This window comes from Fundulus heteroclitus, chromosome 10, assembly GCF_011125445.2.
Source record: "Fundulus heteroclitus isolate FHET01 chromosome 10, MU-UCD_Fhet_4.1, whole genome shotgun sequence".
Classification (NCBI taxonomy): domain Eukaryota; kingdom Metazoa; phylum Chordata; class Actinopteri; order Cyprinodontiformes; family Fundulidae; genus Fundulus; species Fundulus heteroclitus.
Genome location: NC_046370.1, coordinates 7,845,126 through 7,858,046, shown reverse-complemented (window position 1 = coordinate 7,858,046; position 12,921 = coordinate 7,845,126). Strand labels below are relative to the sequence as shown.

Genomic DNA, 12,921 nt, shown 5'->3' with positions numbered 1-12,921 from the left:
TTAGATTATTTGTGGGCCTTAAAAAAATCCTGTGAACTAAAGGAGAATGTGTTTTATATTTTCAGTTTGTTGGATGTAGACCAACAGTATTAAACACTTTCATAACAGAAAGAGGATTGTAGATATACTCACCAATGAAATGGGGGGACGTGCTGTTTTCTTCAATGATTATGTGTCGGGCTCCCACTGGGATATCAAACACTTTAAGCATTCCTTAAAGTAAAAACAGAACAGCTCGTTTCAGTGCAGCAAACTGTGGGGCCTTAAAACCACAATTTATTTCTGCCTCCATTACTGGATCTAATTTTGAGTTTACCATTCTTTTTGGGGGTCTTAGTGAGCGTAAGCTTCACAGTCCGACAGTGGGAGTTATCGCCCTCGCAAACTCCACATTTGTCCTCATCTTTGTAAGAGCCAACCTCCTTGTCGCAGCCTACGTGCTGCAAAGAAAGCGTTCAGACAGACAATCAAATCAAAACGACTTTTGTACACGCTGTGATTACTTATGTAATATAAACACACATGGGAAAATTATGTCATGTGTGGACAAGGCTCATCTTTGGCTTTCATGGTGAATCTTTTAAGATGACGTTGTTCTGGGATTGACACAGACATAACATCTAATGTAGCCAAAACAAAACATTGAGCCTTTTCATGCAAAGATTAAAGCCTCACACTTTATGTTCAAGGTGAATAACAGAATAAAACACACTCAGTGTACACAGACTAGAAGTGCAGAGGAGAGTAAAATGTCGGCACAGACTATTTGCAGTCTGCACAAAAACATATATATATAACAATTTCATCAAAAGCACAGCACTAAACGTGAAGGTAATTTGTGAAAATACTATCTTGCTCTTACACACACAAACACAAACACACACCATATTCCACATTTCTTTGAAAAATCTACAGCATGAAAATAATGACGTCTGGTGAAAAATAACACAAATTGGCTGGGACTTAAACTCAGACCAAATTACTGTTTTTTACAATACAAGTGCATCCCAACAAATTATCTTGGAAAAGGGCTTTTTTTTTTTTGCTCAAAAAGTAAAACACACAAATTATATAAAAATTCTGATGATGGCTCACAGCTAATAAAACTCAAAATTCAGTTTTTCAGAAAATATTTATGCTACAGACCAGTCAATGTTTTAACATAGAAATAGTGTGAAAGTGATAAATATTTCCATATACTGTGCAGTACAGAGTCATAGTCAATGAATAAGAACATTATTTAAAAGTTGATTTATTTCAGTAACTCAATTCGCTAAGGGAAACACATAAAGATTAAAACAGACTGATAATGTTTTAATGCTTTGATTTCTGTTAACTGTGATTTTTCTCCATCTCCAGATAATAAAAATACAGCATTTAAAAATAGAATTTTGCATCAGACCAATATAAAAGCATCATTTTTCATGCAGAAATGGAGGGTTAATGAAAAGATTGTTTAAAACCAGCATAAAGCCTGCTTTTTCAAAAGGTACTTCTAATCTGACAAACAAGATTATACAGCAGATTATACAGACTGTTTGCACTGGATCTCAAGAACCTGGTGTGCTGTACCTCTCCAAGCTGTCTCCAAACTTTGGGACCTTTTATTTCCTAATGGAACTTTACTTCTATCTAAAAAGAAGACTTTAGGACCTCTCAAGGCTGCAATTATTTCTGTTGATTTTAAACATTTTAAAATACACTTTTTCCTTCCACTAAATGTTCTATTAATATGGTTGTACATAACACTATGTAAACAGCCTTTAGCAATGGTCTTCTGGGGCTTATCCTGTTGAAGGACTTCTGAAAAGGATTCCCCATGATTGTATAGGCCATAACATACCATTAGATAACATTTTTGAGAAAATGTTTTTTTTCTGGGCTTTTCTGATAAATTAAATTTTTGCTTTTCATTAACTCTACGCCGTCATCATCACCTCTGTCTATAATGAAGCCATATAGGACTTTCACCTATTTAAGTAAATCACTGAAATAAACAATTTAGTGATAACATAACTCAGTGAGGTGCACCTGTAATTATTTTTTATACTATATTATATTCTACTATAGTAAAATATTCCATTTGAAGTAATGATGACTCAAATGTTTTTTGAAGCAACAGGTTACCATATCTTAGCTCTTACTATTTATTCTCCTAAACACTGCTTACTTTGTATTGTTTTATTTATTTTGCAGGTAAAGAAGAACTAAGGGGGAAATTTTGACTCCGGTAAACCTTTTGCATTTAGCAGCTAGAAGAAGAATTTTGTTCCTAAGTTCCTCAGTTAAAGACATGAACTACAGCCATCTAGTTTCAAATATGACTTTCATTTAAAAACAACTCAATCCTGAAGTGATTTTCTTTTAAAGGATTAGTCCGAGCTGGCAATCAATGATTTTGCATCCTTAAGCGAGAACACGTGTCTTGGTGTCTTTTTCACAAGTGATGGTAGGATGGAGCGGGAGACGGATAGACGGATTGGGGCATTGTCAGCAGGCATGCAGGGGTGGCTATGGTCTATCATGGCGAAGAACGAGCAGAGCAAATGATTAAACCTCTCGATTCACATCCCAACCATCATCTATAATATTGTAATACTGTATGGACAATGACTGAACAAATTCAAAGCAACGCAAATACGAGCAGCTTAAATTAGCTTCCTCTGTGGGGCCGTTCCGCTCAGCCTTAGACAAGGGGGAGCTACAGTAAAGCTGTCGATTAATGCCCTTAATGCCCACTGTAGCCCAATCTCAGGTAAGGGACATTCCTTATACAGGCTTTAAGTCTTTTTATGGCATATTATTGTTCTTTTTCTCTTTCAGTTGACTGTTTCACTCACCAGACACTCTCCTCGAGCACATACGCTGAAGGGGTCCGTGTAGCTGCACCTCGTCCCATCATGCATCACCTGGTTCATGAACACCACCTCTCCGGTTTCCTTCGACTTACAGCTTAGTTCGCATTTGCGGGCCTCTGGAAACACACCGACCAACATCAATACAGACTTTGGTCTGCCAACGTATCTTTCAGCTCTGGAAAATTGCATCCACAAATAAAACACACAGCAGATACACAAATTCAAAACGGGGGGAGAAGATTTTATCTCCTGACAGGTAGAACCAGCTATCTTTACAGACTCACCATCTGGGTGCTCATACGGCAGCCAGGTGTGCTTGATGTTGTTGTGGTATTTGTTGCTCCGTTGGATGCATTGCTGAGCCCGGAAGTCCTCATAAGGGCCAGCACACTCCTCAGTGTTGCACATCTGGTAGTCAAAGGCAGAGCCTGGGCACTCTCGACCACCGTAGGCAGGCCTGACCCATAACCCAAACAGCAGAGGTGTTATAATACTCACAACAATTATTATTTTAAACAATAATATTTCAAAATGTTTTTAAAAGACATAAAATACAGACAAATGACATATTTCGCATAAAAATTGTTTTATTGTTATTACTTATCCAAATATCCTGAAGTTAAAAGCATTGTATTGTTTGGGAATCCTATTCTCTGGCCTAGAGTCAAATATGAAAGAAATAAAAAAAAATGTGTTTACCATGCAATATACTTAAAAGATGCATTATCTTTTCGTTAAAGCTATAACTGGTAATCCTGTTCAGAACCACTTTTTGTTATACTGGGTAAACTCGTCCTTCCTTCCTGACAGTAGTCAATACATTATGTATTCAGAAAAAGGAGATTAAAGAAAATTGATCCCTGTGGGAGTTGCAGGACTGTAAAAAAAAAAAAAAACAATCATTGCCATACACACCGAAGGGCAAGGATCTGTCAGAGTTTTGGTGCTGCTTTCACCCCCTCTGTCCCTCAAGTTATGGGGGTATTGCCTTATCTCTTGGTCGTCCCACATGTGTATCATTTTGATGCGCTTACATGAAGGCGTGTTAGCTTCCACTTGCTGGCTGTGCATGCACACTTCCAGTGTTTATGTATCCGGTTAACTTATTCAAACAGGGACTTGGGGAAACTTTTTTTTTTTTTTTTTTTTTTTTTTTGGAAGCAAGTCTTTCCAAAGGCGTAAACCATGCTAGAAATGTTGGGGACTGTATCTGTGTTCTGTTTTCTTTTCTGTTTAAAGCAACGTCGTGAAACGTTTCGCCACTAGGAGCGCTAGACCTGTGACTTTCAGGTTTAGTGCCCCCTGAAGGCCACTGGTAACACTGCACTGTTGCTAAATGAACCAGTCTCCCTCTGTGTTTTGGAATCTGATAACGGACCACTTTGGACCAACAGACTGAGAGGTCCTAAGTTACTTGTAGAGACAAGGCCACATCCACTCCTCTAGATTAAATCCTACATCAGAGAACCAAAAATACGTCTGATCAGGTAAGTTTCATATCTGTTTTGTTTTGTAGTCGTAACCTAGAATGGGTCATGTGACCCAGAGTGCCGCTCTAGGTCACATGACCCAATCGGCGACCGACCCGACCCTCTCATGTTACATTAGGAAGTTTTTGAGAAGGGCAGCCCCCATGGAGCTGCTTTAATAGCTGCAGTTGAATACTGAATGTCAGTCTACAGGGTGAGATAATCCTTTCCTTCCTTAGAACTTAAAAGTCTTGTTTTATTTGACTGGCTGCCACGGGTTGGGCTTTTCACATGCAGTCATGTGCAACAGGTTTGAGTTTTTTTTATTTCCTTCATGTAAAGTTACTAATTGCATCAAATAATGCATGAGAATTCCAAGATCTGAATGCCTAAACTCTAATTATGTAGCAAACCAACTTAGAGGTCATAACCCTGTTTTCAGTCTCATCACTGCTTCAGCACTCACGGAGGGTCGTTGCACTGTCTGCTGCGGGAGCGAACTCCACCTCCACACGTCCTGGAACACGACCCGAACTTTGACCAGGAGCCCCAGTTTCCGTCATGCCCCTGCGGCTCTTGGCTGGACCTCCAGATGCAATGACCCTTGAAGCACCACTGAAAGATGAGACAAGATGAAAGGTATCTCTGAACAACAGAAGGGATGAAAGTTTAAAATATGTAAAGAAAAACACAATAATGAAGTCTTCTGAAAAAAGTACGTCCTTTTGGATGTTCGGCATCCCGAGATAATTCCGCTTATTACCAATCAGTAAACAAATTAAAAGCAAAACAATCTGTCTCTTTCGTAGACTTGTCCTACCTTTCCAGGTGCACACTCTGTCCCATCCACAGGAGGACCTTTTTTGGTTTTACAGAAATACTGATTGTCAGGGTGGCTGCACCACAGCTGCTTGCAAGGATCGTAGGTTCGAAACTAAATGAAGAACATATTTCAGAATTTACATAATAGCATTTACACAACACTGGTTTTTTTTTTTCCTTTTTGCTATAAGTAAAAAATATGTATCAAGCCGATATTTTCTTTCTCTGATAATCTTACATGTCAAGATTTAAATCAGGCATTCCAACTCACTCAGAGAAGAATGACTTTCGTTAGTCAATACAATAAATTTATCCAGGTAAGCAGGACTCACAGCTGTACACATTTTGTACCCAATGCCAAAATCAAAGCGGCACTGCTCGTCCATTGAATAGTTTATCCCTGGAAGCTCAGGAAGCTTGGGCCACTTGTGTTCAAAGGGATCATCCAGTAGGCAATCATAGGAGCTGTGAAAAAGATTAAAATGAGTTAGGCCGAAATATTACATATCATGAGGGATAATTTGGGTAAAGCAAGAGCTTTGAGCTCTAATGGAACCAGGAAAACATTATAAAAAAGTGGAATAGGAGAAACAGGACATACTGAATGTATCTGTTGAGCTCTTGTTTGCTGCAGCGTGACCAGTGATAACGATGGAAAGCTGCTTGGACAAGCGGGGCCATGATGCTGCCCATACTGGTTTCATCAGCACAGCGGTTCCCCTGGCCATCGTGCTCCATACCCAGCCTAAGGGCCAAAACAAGCTCATTAAACAAGAACGTGTGCATTGCTGAATACATTTGCATCCTGTTTATAACTGGCGCATGATAATGACTTATAGACAATAACGCATGTGAGTATGATTCATGTTAGCAGTTTATTAGATAACAAAACAGTGCTACGACTTATGAGGCAACCAAGCGTTGTATTTATTACAGAAAAAATAGAATACTTTTATTGTCATTGCATTGTGCAAGCGTACGGTACAGCGAAGTCTGTTTAAGCAGTTTCATAATTTAACAGTATTTTAGCAAATTCAAAACATTAGGACAATATGCAGCAGCTTTAGCAGCAATAAAACAGTTTGGCAGCAACAACCTGTTGTATGACAGCACAAACACCGTTGCGCAAGAGATCGCAGCTGCTAAACTGTTGTATGGGGTAACATATAAAAACAATTTTTCATGTAAATGTGGCAATATTTGTTGTTGATAGTTTTATCTTTATTTGTGAAAATAGTTTTTTATAGATTTCCTGTAGATTTCTTCTGTTTTTGCCTTCTTTATATTTTTTTTGGTCTCATTTAAAAATTTCAGTTCATCAAACTAATTTTAATATCAGACCAAGATGACATAACTAAATACAGACTACAGTTTTAAAACAACAATTTCATTTATGGAGTGGAAAAGTCAATCCTAACTATAACAAGATAAGAAAAGAAATGCTAGTTGTTTCTGCCATAGGCAACACAACCAATATTTAGGGTTAGAGACCAATAACTTCATAACAAAGGTCCAGGTTGGTGTGGATAGGTTTTCTGTTAATAAATATAATTTGATAATATTATTTTTGTCTGAGCTGTAAAATTGTAAAGTAATATTTTTAAACAGGACATACCACATACAAGTTCCACCTTTTCCACACTTAAATACCTTTTATTGTGTGCTTGGGGCCTCTGAAAGAACAAAAAAGTTAAATTTAGTCTTCAAAACTTTTGTTTACATACATATTGTTTTTGGGTCATATTTTTTAAGCTGTTCAGATTGTTCCTACCGGCCCCCATTATCAGAACCTTGTTGAAGTGCCCGGTTAAACTTAATTTTTCATGGAAACGTACCCACACCAGTGGGGGAAGTAATCCTTGTTTATGCGAAGCACTTCAAGGATCAATGCTTCAGTCATTTTTGCCAGTAATGAAGAGGGATTTGTCCAGAGACCTCATCTGATTGAAGGTTGAGTTCCTTCTGGGTATGGAAACAAAGGACACAGCAAAGCGGAAAGCTGCTAATATTATTATGCTTGCTGTGTGCTTGTCTATAGTTTCTTTAGAGCACCACCATAGTGTCTATTTACATTTGAAGGCTTCACTGACCAAAGCATTGCAGTTCTACTTTATACCAAAAATGAAAGATTTGAATGTGAAAAGGAGGGATTTAAAGGCATGATATTTGCCCTTTAAAGAAATTATTTTAACTGCTGAAGTTATATTTAATGCTTTACCCTACCAAAGACACATCAGATCTAACCCTAGTTAAACTGGCCGCTAAAGGTCAAGTATTTTATGTAGGAATAGGAATTTTAATTCTTAAAATTAACCATGCATCCCATGTAAGCCATTTCCGTTTAATTCACAAACACAACAAACGAAATCAACAAAAATCAAGTGAAAAATCTCCCAATCTGCATCAAAACCCTGGAAGTCAAGCTGACACGAAAGGAGAGTGCTGGAGATAAACGCAGACTGATTTATGAGACACTATGTTGTTTTACAAGAACTATTCATACTAAATATTATTAATTTCCTCATTGTTTTACACGTGAACATTAATCATGATATATTGTCTAAATTTGATTGCAAACAATTCATGCAAAAAAAGCTCTTCACAATGAAAGCTACACGAGCCCTCGGTTCTAGGATACCAGAGCTAATGAGCAAACCCACATCAAAATGAAGCCTTACTGAACCTAACAGACAGGAACAAAATGCAAAAAGGTCTATACAATCACGTAAATTATTTGAATTCAACCAGTGATTGCTACTGGAGCTGTCGTAAATGATGCCATGTAAAATGTCATGTAGAGGAGCACAACATGTCAGACGCCTAACGAGTAAGGAACATAAACAAAATGCCAATGAGCTTCAAGCTAAATCTTCCTTAATTAGGTTTCAATGAACAAATACAGCGGACAAAATATATTAAAGCACTTAATTTTATACCCTTTAAAAATCTAGGACTTGAAAGAGTTGTTTTAGACAGCTAGTTGGGCAGCTGTTTGTAGCAGCCAGTTTCTCAGCAGTTGTGAATATTTAAATCTTAACAGTAGACTAAGAAAAATTGTGACCCACTCAGTGCAGTCAGCAAATTAAGTTTTTTGAATCATGATTTATTGTTGTCACCCTGTTAAATGTGTACATTGTCCTTGAGTGCTCTGAAAGGTGCTTTTAAATAAAGTGTATTATGATAATTATTATTACTTTCTAAAAGTTTTTCAGTTAACACCTAACAATTAAGAAAGGAGCACCGCCACGGTGAACCTAGAACTTGCTTCCAGCCCCGAAACCCTTCATTGAAGAAAATACCTGTCTCTCCCTCACCTCAGTGTCACTCTCTGTTTTTCGCTAACCCATCTCTTAACTCGCTTAGACTGGTAGGACTTTTTCCAAAACTTCGTAATAAGCAAGTTGCAGATTTTTGGTTGCACGGTGCATTATGGGGTACTTTTTCTTTTTCTTTTTTTTTGGCAACCAAACAACATTCAAAGATCGTGGAATGCAATGAAGAGAACTATGATTCTTTTCGAGATATTGACTGTCAAATAACACCGTCTGTCCTCTGCAGGGACACCGTCTCTGTCTTAAGCTGGGAAACTAAAGTTAAAGCACTGGTTTGGCTGGAGTTCTCCTTGCTCTGATCCATGCCTTGTTACGGTCGTGAAGGACATCTGACAATGTGGAGTCAAACCAAGTGGTATCAAGTCCTTTGACCTGAAATATCTCAAAAAGGCAGCATGTCGGTCAACTATATCAGAAAAACTGTAATGATATAAATCCCAAGCATGTTCAGCATAAGCAATACGATAAGATTCTATCTCAATTTAAATGAAAGATCATAAATAACCAATCACTACATTGATTCATCAATGCAGATTTTACGAGAGGACGAGAAAACAGTTTTTTTCAATAGTTTGATTTCAGTTTCTCACTGAATCAAAACAGAACTGTGAGGAGAAACCTTGTGAAAAAAAATGTATCTGTGTCTCTTTTTCTGAGACGCATAATTGGTGCAACATATTCATCCACCCAACTTCACTTCTATGTGAGCCTGTTCATAAAGCCAAAAGATTATCCCTGCATGAAAGAAGAAGACATTATGGTGAAGAGGCTACGCATATTTCACTACGCTTCCACGAAACAGACTCAGACTCTGCAGGAGCATCTCGTTTTTTCATTCAACTGACCAGAACGTGTTTGGACTGAAAATACCAAAGAGCAACGGTTACAACAGCCCACGTCTAGCTGTGTAAGACTGGTTTTAACCATAAATAAGTGATGCCAGCATCAGCATACATGGGAAACTATGATGGTCAGGTACAGAACATTCATTGATTGATGTTTTTTTTTTTTATTATTCAATTATGATTAAGCTAATCAATTTTGAAACATCTTAGTTAAGCAAAAATGATTCTTTCTGCTGAGCAGAAATCATGATTCTTAAGAGGATTACACTTGGAAACTGAATAAATTCACTGAAATAAACAGCTGCTAAAAATTTTCTGATTTGTTTGTGGAAGCAATCAATTCTGCCAAGTTTTAAATTACCCAGGTGGTTTTCTGTGACGTTATGATGGGGGAAAAAACAACACTGCCACCAATTACTCAGTGCTGGAATTAATGCCAACAAGATGCATTTGTAAATTATTGCACAATTTTCCCCTCCTTCCTTTGTACGCTGAGAACAATTGGGCCAATCATGATGATGGTAATTGCTTATCCAACACCTGAACCTAAAAAGGTTAACAGAAAAAAGATAAACCGATGAAAGCTCTTGCACTCAGCAAAACGATGATCGCTTAATTGTCCTAATCACCAGCTTTTCCTTAGATTTTAGAAGCATTCAGGGTGAATACCTGTATTACATCCTGTATCTCAAATAGTGTATCTCAATAAATTAAATTATAAGTGAAAAATATAATATTTGCATGATTCCAACATTTGAAACTATTATGATTATTAGATATTAATTTATTTCAGTATTTTCTTTGCCTGTTGGTGGAGGCAAAGCCATCAGGTTTCATCAAGTCCAAAGTCAGTGCAGCCGCCTGCCAGGAAATAAGACCCTTCCTGCTTCCCTCTGCTGACAAGCCTTTTGGAGATTTCATCTCTCAGTAGGGATGGGTACCGAATTCTGTATTTTTATAGGTACCGTGTAGTTCTGTTGGAACTACACACGTACCTATTCATGTAAAATCCAATGGTACCATGTTTCGGTACCTAAGCGCATCGTTGTGACACTGAGGGAGTGGAGGAGGGAGCGATTTTCCATGCCAGACCTGAACACCATGTCAGTAGCCACTGGTCCAGCCAACAAAGCAAGCATGGCTGATGGAAAGTGCTGAAAATAATGGCTCCAGTTTTCAAAATGCGATGCAGATTACGCTCTGTAATATTTGAGATGCAAAGTGCAAGACCAGCAGCAGGAATACTACTCTAGATCTACGGCTACAGCTCCTGCAGTCTGCACCGTCACCACGCCTGCACCCGTTAGCAACTTGTCGTCTGCAGCCAGCAACATGCTGGCCAGCTTCGCCACAAAATTCTCTGTGCAATCAAGCCTCTTCCACTCCTTCAGCACAACTTTTCTCCACAGCAGGGGATGCACTCAGTGTGGGGCAGGCTCTGCTTTTGCCAGAGAAAGTTGACATGTAAGCACAAGATATACAATAAATGTAGTTCACAGCAAAGCAGTTTGCTTCACTTTCATTTGTAGTTTTTTGATACTTGAATTTGTAAAATAGCATAACTTTATTTATTTCAACCATCTGAGGAGAAGAGCAGGCATGCAGGTTTGTGAACTATATCTACTGTACAGTATTTTATAATAATAACTATGACCACAACAAACTTTGACTCTAAGATGCAAAGAATAGATGGTTAGTTCTCATATTTAAGGGGAGCTCAGACTGCCATAAAGCCGCACTCGAGTTCACAAGACCCATCCAGACCCTCACAATTTACATAGGTGAGTTTTTGGGAAGGGGAGTCCCGCACTGAACATCAATACCCACCAAATGCTGTATGTTCACCTGAAAAATCATTTAATATATCTCAAATTAAGCTTATACTAGGGTCAAAACATACACGGTCCCGCATTAAATTAAAAGAAAAAATATTGAGATTTTATTATTGAATGGATTAACATTTATCACCACATAAACATACACAAAAGTACTGAAACTTGGTACCATTGAGTACCGATAATGATTATCAAATGTGAAAGGCACCCATCCCTATATCTCAGACTTGTTATTTGTCCAGTCTGTCAAAAGAAAACTGTCAATCAAGCCAACAAACTCACCTGACCTAAACTCCTTAGAGAATCCATTGCCAAGACAAATGCCACTAAAAAAACATCTGGGATTCCTTGTCACCTGAGCACAGCCGAAAAGCCGTTTACCTCCAAGCCACACTGCACTGATGCATGTATTTATGCAAAAGAAGCGTTTACAATTACATGTATACAATGCACAGAGCAGTACTTTTCAGCAGCCTTTTTTATTATTGTGAAAGAACATTTTTGTGGGGACTGGGCTCAGGCTTTTTATTATCTGTGTTCATTACAATTACCAGAAATAAATGTTTTAAATTTTTAAAAAATTTAATAATAATTAAATTTAATATAATATCAGTTTTTTTAAGGAACTTACGTAAACAAATCAACTTTTTAGATGAGGTTGTAATTCATCAGGATGTACCCGTATTTTTCTTCAAACAACTAATTGTCCACATGTCAACAAAGATCACAAAAGAACTTAATAACAAAAAGAACAATGACACATCTTTCAAAAAACCTTGAAAAATATGGGGAGGGGGGGATCCTAAGAAGCCTTTGGGTGGTTGTTGATCTGAAGGTCAGAGACCTTTAAGTGCCAATAGGCACAGCATGGCATCTGCCTCTGTCCGCTGCTAATGGATGGAAACATTGGTGACCTTGTCTTTTTCTTCTTTTGTGCAATGTGACAGACAATCAAGTGTGTTTGGCTGGCTCTAGATTCTCGTGACACAGCAGGAGGCCGGGTTCACAAATGGTACAGCTCTTCATCACACTTTAGAGCTTAAACAAAGGGGAAGAAGGCTCTGTGAAATGGGGCAGAGGCACAATATCACAATATCTCTGCTTTACGACCGCGAGACGAAGCTGTTCATGACTCCTCGGAGACACAACGTGCTACAGCAAAAACCTTTAAGTTTAAACTCAAAAGCTTTAGAGGGGTGCAGACAATCAGTCATGAGTGTGGTGTGTTTAAAAGATCTACTGTAACCGCAAGGCCCTTTGGGTAACATATACAGCACCTCCTACAAGCATCAGCGCCATTTTTACAATATATGTAAAAAGCCCTAAAATACATTAATCTTTAAAGCAACAATATGTAACTTTTGGTCAGTAGGAGGCCTAGACCTGAAGGTTTCAGGTTTAGCGCCCCTGTAGGCCACTAGCATGTGGTAGCTCATGTTTAACGGGCGCTCTAGGTCACATGACTTTTTGAGTGACGGATCCGCGCCTCTCAAGTTACATAGCCGGGTTTTTGAGAAGACCATCGATACACGCTTGGTGTGGTATGTTGACATGGAAAATCTAATAATTTATCTCAAATTAGGCTAATATGTGGGTCAAAGCATTGCATATTGGGGCCTTAATTGTAATTGCATATTATCAAGCTTAAAATGTAGTAAAACCCAGCCTTTGATTTGAGTTTGTTTAATCCTGTGGGGACCAAAATCTCATAAATTGTCTTTTACAAAACTGTTGCCACAATTAGAGGCACTAAAGGATTC

The 12,921-nt window shown here is 38.2% G+C and overlaps 1 protein-coding gene across 2 annotated transcripts in view; it reads right to left on the bottom strand.

Moving 5' to 3' along the window:
* LOC105918691 (A disintegrin and metalloproteinase with thrombospondin motifs 14) overlaps positions 1 to 12,921 on the bottom strand; it is an 80,186-nt gene that overhangs the window by 17,791 nt on the left and 49,474 nt on the right. For both annotated transcript variants that reach the window (XM_012853832.3, XM_012853839.3), the window contains exons 8-15: positions 5,751 to 5,894; positions 5,482 to 5,614; positions 5,148 to 5,261; positions 4,794 to 4,942; positions 3,143 to 3,315; positions 2,841 to 2,974; positions 317 to 440; positions 133 to 213 (exon numbers count right to left, since the gene is read on the bottom strand). In XM_012853832.3, coding sequence (XP_012709286.2) covers positions 133 to 213; positions 317 to 440; positions 2,841 to 2,974; positions 3,143 to 3,315; positions 4,794 to 4,942; positions 5,148 to 5,261; positions 5,482 to 5,614; positions 5,751 to 5,894 — 1,052 coding nt within the window. The remainder of the gene's footprint in view (positions 1 to 132; positions 214 to 316; positions 441 to 2,840; positions 2,975 to 3,142; positions 3,316 to 4,793; positions 4,943 to 5,147; positions 5,262 to 5,481; positions 5,615 to 5,750; positions 5,895 to 12,921) is intronic.